Source organism: Limulus polyphemus, unplaced genomic scaffold (assembly GCF_000517525.1).
Source record: "Limulus polyphemus unplaced genomic scaffold, Limulus_polyphemus-2.1.2 Scaffold243, whole genome shotgun sequence".
In the NCBI taxonomy this organism is placed as follows: domain Eukaryota; kingdom Metazoa; phylum Arthropoda; class Merostomata; order Xiphosura; family Limulidae; genus Limulus; species Limulus polyphemus.
In genome coordinates this window covers 829,694-835,283 of record NW_013665853.1, presented here as the reverse complement: position 1 = coordinate 835,283, position 5,590 = coordinate 829,694, and the positions used below count along the sequence as shown (strand labels likewise).

General features: G+C 33.8%; 1 protein-coding gene across 1 annotated transcript in view; it reads right to left on the bottom strand.

Moving 5' to 3' along the window:
- Positions 1 to 1,281: 1,281 nt before the first annotated feature.
- LOC106478715 (neuroendocrine convertase 1-like) overlaps positions 1,282 to 5,590 on the bottom strand; it is an 18,908-nt gene continuing 14,599 nt past the window's right edge. The window contains exons 8-10 of the mRNA XM_013939276.2: positions 5,095 to 5,183; positions 2,595 to 2,767; positions 1,282 to 1,557 (exon numbers count right to left, since the gene is read on the bottom strand). Coding sequence (XP_013794730.1) covers positions 1,282 to 1,557; positions 2,595 to 2,767; positions 5,095 to 5,183 — 538 coding nt within the window. The remainder of the gene's footprint in view (positions 1,558 to 2,594; positions 2,768 to 5,094; positions 5,184 to 5,590) is intronic.

Below are 5,590 nucleotides of genomic sequence, written 5' to 3'. Positions count from 1 at the left end.
TAGCTTTGCGCGAAATACAATCGTTGGTAAAAAAGTAGCCCAAGAGTTGGCGGTGGGTGGTGATGACTAGCTGCCTTCCCTATTGTCTTACACTACTAAATTAGGGACAGTTAGCGCAGATAACCCTCGTGTAGCTTTGCGCGAAATTCAATCGTTGGTAAAAAAGTAGCCCAAGAGTTGGCGGTGGGTGGTGATGACTAGCTGCCTTCCCTATTGTCTTACACTACTAAATTAGGGACAGTTAGCGCAGATAGCCCTCGTGTAGCTTTGCGAGAAATTCAAAAACAAACAAACAAACTCTCGCAAATATACGTTTTGGTAAATAAAGATTCAATATTTAAAAACTAAAATATTAGAGAGAGAGAGAGAAAAATGAGCACAAAAACTACTGTTCTGTTTCTGTTTTATACATTAAAACATCGCTAACACTCTAAAGAATTGCACTGTTTTGTTCAGACAACTTCGGTTTGAGGCTATCAATCAATATACTTTCATTTATTCGCTGTTCTTGGTCACTCTTAACCCTTAGTAAGAGATTTAAATTGTTTCTTAATTCTCTAAGATGACGTTGGTCTTAAATTAGCATGTTCTTGTATTGCGCACTGTTAACCACCTAGTCATTGAACCAATATCACATTTCTAATCATATGCCACATCAAAAGTTTTGATTAGGATTATTTTATAAAAAAAAGACAATGGAATCAAACCGAAGCAAACTTGTACGGTTCGTTTATTGTTCTCTTTTATACATTTTTAAGAGATTTTATCATGACCATCGTTCTGATAGTTGTCCTACGTATAATTTTGTATGTATAAATTTGTTATAATAATTGTAATAGCTATTAAATTTTATTCGAATACTAAACAGACACTTTTATTACAATTTGTACAATACGCAGTGTTACGAATATTTCAGAAATATAAAAACTATATAATAAATGAAACACTCGTAAGTGGACCTTCTCTGACCAACTCTAATAAACTAGTGGAATATCTTTAGAAGAAGCAATGTACTAAACTCTAATTTATAACTGTAATATCAGATCTATATAATGCTACTATTACAATCCACCAAACTAATGCACAAGCAGCACGTATTTGCTTGTATTGCCATCTGTCGGGAATAATATTAACTCACAAAATGTTAACACGATAAATGTTTTATAATGGATAATATTACTTACGTTTCACGCCTACTTTTATTCATTTTTGAATAAAATCTAAGTTCTCTAGATAGGCTCTTCTAAGCTTGATATAGTAGCTGTTATAATGTTATTAAACTTATTTAAGCCTAAATCCATAACTCACAACTTTGATTTTTCTTCGGTCACGTTGAAAAGTTTCCCTTGTAGGAGGCTTATGAGATCCACCGACGTATGTTGATGCTAGTACAGAAGCACAAGTTTCTGAATAGTATGCGCTAAGACCTTCGTCAGTTAGCGCTCCAGTTGCTATGGTAAAGATGCTTGAAGCATATCCATCAGCGTTACAATTGTCAAACTTCTTTCCCCCGTTCCCTACAGCCCAAACATAAATGGCACCTTTTCCTTTACGTCCCTAAAACAGAGTAAATTAATAAGCATAGACAGTATCTTTTTAAAGACTGTAGTGCTGAATGAAAAGTGCTTGACATTCGAATGTAAACAGGTTGTGTTATCAATATCTTTCAAACAGTGTTTTTTGTTTGTGCGATTTAATTAGTATAAATGAAGAAGTATATATATATTCTACATTAATTTGTCCACTTAAATTAAAACTACAGTATTTACGGTGCTTTGTATTGAAATTAAATAATACAACTAAAATAAATGTATTAGTTTAACATTTAGTTTTAGTGTTATTTTAATCACTTCTTTACATTTACATCTCGCAATCTGAGGGTCGCGGGTTCGAATCCCCGTCCCACCAAACATGCTCGCCCTTTCAGCCGTGGGGGCGTTATAATGTGACGGTCAATCCCTCTATTTGTTGGTAATAGAGTAGCCCAAGAGTTGGCGGTGTGTGGTGATGACTAGTTGCCTTCCCTCTAGTATTACACTGCTGAATTAGGGACGGCTAGCGCAGATAGCCCTCGTGTAGCTTTGCTTATGCTTATAGGTTTGTTTTCAACGCCAGTTTAATACCTTTTAAACATTTTATTTTAACAGGTATTTCAAATAGCTATTGTTTCTGATTGGTAGTGTGTATTGTTAACTTTGAACTGTATTTGGCATCGTGATTTGTGCCCCAGTATGGAATATATCTACTGGAGAACTTACAAACACAACTCGAACAAATCTGGAAGAAAGTTACAAATCCTTTGAGATATACTAGATGGAATATCCTAGAAACATTTTTATCTTGGTAATTAAACAGTAATAGACTATTAAATTTGTCCATTTAGATCAGTTGGCTTCTTAGAGTTGACCTAAAGCAGAATACAACAATTTCTAGACTTGACAACTTTTAGAACAACAGTAATGATTGGAGGAACTAACTCATCCAACCATCAATCTAAACTCATGAAATTTGAAACAAGCAATTTGTTTCTAAGCGGTGTCTATCACTTGTATTGATTAAATATAGAAAAATATTATTCTTTCAATTTAACTTACCTGTGTGACACCTCTGATGAAAGCTTTTTCGGCCAATTCTCCAGGACCTGCGAGGTGCCGCCCATTATCTGATGGTCCCCAGGAGGCGCTATATATGTCAACTATATGTAAGGCATGTGTAAGTGCTAAAGCCTCTTGAGCATCAGTTACAGGGCCATCCAAGATTTTTGTCCCTATTAAACATTTACAAACAATACGTGCTCAGATTTTCCAAGAAGGTCTATGTTCTAAACCATAGTTGAGAGCTCTAATATATTTAACGCTAGAACTTCATATACGCCTAGGAGACGTATTTGTTAATATTACAAAAACTGTTACTACCCAGAGAACTGCGAGAGGTTAATAAACTGATATTTTTATCTTACCTTTGCCTACTAAGACTACTACAGTGTAAACGTGCACCAGAAAACCCGTAGACTTGCTGAGATACAACACAATATCAGAACTAACTTCCATAATTATGCCTTGCGTTTACATGCCAGTTGTTATTTTCCTAGAAACGTAAAATTAAGAACTCTGCGATTCGTCTCTGATTCAGATATAATGAGATTCGTATTTTAAAATGTTGTTTAATTTATTTTAAGTTTAATCACATTAATCATATTAAGTTAGATTGTATTTCCAACAGGCTCCAAAACATTTAATCTGAATATTTGTTGGTAAAGAGTAGCCCATGAGTTGGCGGAGGGTGGCATTGACTTTCCTCTAATCTATCACTTCAAAATTAAATAAAGCATAGATAGCCATTGAATAGCTTTGAGCGACAATTTAAGAAACCACCAGAACAATTAATGTACTTCAGCTTTAAACAGTTTAAATAAAAACCGTCGATATAGTAAGTATATTATATATATATGAACACAAACAAGCCTAAACAAATAAAAATTAAATCAAATTAAAGACGCTACATAAATTAAAAGGATCTCCAGGGTACAAGCTATAATGTGGGATGTAATATGTGCCCTGGGTTTTGGAGGTGACTGCGGAAGTAGAACCCACATTGCGGAGGGATACACCGTCTATCAGGCTTTAAAAGAAATACAAGTTAGGAGAGCGAGATGTGGGTGCTCAACCCCCACATCTACATCATAACTGTCTGCAAGCAATGAAGTGTGATATACATGTCGGTGATCAAGCCCACATCTACATCATAACCGTCTGCAAGCGATGAAGTGTGATATACATGTCGGTGATCAACCCCCACATCTACATCACAACTGTCTGCAAGCAATGAAGTGTGATATACATGTCGGTGATCAAGCCCACATCTACATCACAACTGTCTGCAAGCAATGAAGTGTGATATACATGTCGGTGCTCAACCCCCACATCTACATCACAACTGTCTGCAAGCAAGGAAGTGTGATATAGATATGGGTGCTCAAGCCCACATCTACATCACAACTGTTTGCAAGCAATGAAGTGTGATATAGATATGGGTGCTCAAGCCCACATCTACATCACAACTGTCTGCAAGCAATGAAGTGTGATATACATGTCGGTGATCAACCCCCACATCTACATCACAACTGTCTGCAAGCAAGGAAGTGTGATATACATGTCGGTGCTCAAGCACTTTACATTTATTTAATGTATTTTTATATTTATCACAAAATATTTTAATAAGTTTATTTAGAGTTTCTTTAACAAATCCATTGAATATTATTTTTTACATCAATATTTAAACATTAATAAAGAAATATTGAAATTTATTACAAATTTTACAAAATCTGAATAATTGTAAAGTTATAATGTTTATAACAGAACATAATGGCACATTACTATCAAAAGAGGGTAAGCCGTCTATTAGAAAATAAAAATGTTTAGATTGATATCATTATCAATTATTTTAATTTTATATCTAAATAATGTCCCTCTACATCTGAAATCCTACCGGATAAATAATGTTGATAAAATTATTTATCTCAGGATTATTTATACCAATTAAATCATCTATATATCTGTAAGTTAAAGCAAATATTTCCAGGTTTATGTTTGATTTGATTTCGCTTGACTATTTGAATATTCTATTCAGATAATATGACATTTTTGGTTTGAAGGCCGAATCTGTGGTTAATATATCATTTTTAATGTATGATTTCATATTGAATACACCCATCTTTATCCCTTACAAATATAAGGACTAAAAGAATATTTCGCTCTTTGGAGTTTTAAAATAAAGCTTTTTGCAAGCAATTGTTAATCATAAGTTTTGAACCAAAGATTTAATGTTAAACACGTCAGGAAAAACAATATTTCTTGACTTAATTGTTAAATTTTGAGTTATTTTTGTTTCATTTTGACGTCTCGAGAAGTTTAGTTATTATTATTATTATAGTGGATATACCTATGCGTTACTTTGAAGAATAAACTTATGAGTGAAGAATTATCAATAAATGATACCAACTCGAATCATTTATTAATATGACATCAGTTTATTATGATAGTGTATGGAATCGTCCCTAACAGAAAAAAAAACATTTTGTATTTTTCGACCTACCTCCAACCTTGGCCTCGTATGCTACACCTACTCCACATATACTGTTGTTAGCAACTGCAGCAATGATAGAAGCACAGGACGTTCCGTGGCTGAAACATTTACAATATATTTTCTGAATATCAATTTTATGCAAGGTTTCTTAACAATAATAATATAAAATCAGTTGCATTTTGTTCAATATATCACACTTCAAAACGGATGTCTTTTTCCTAATAGTGCTACTATAATAATAATTTTTAGAAAAGTTTTTTAAGCCGAATAGCGCCACTATACGAAGTTTATTACAGTTTGTTTGTTTCAGAGTTTTGCACAAAGCAACATAAAAATATATCTGCGCATAACCACTCGTAATTTTGAGTTTCGCACAAAGCAACACAAAAAGCTATCTGCGCATAACCACTCGTAATTTTGAGTTTCGCACAAAGCAACACAAAAATCTATCTGCGCATAACCACTCGTAATTTTGGGTTTCGCACAAAGCAACACAAAAATCTAT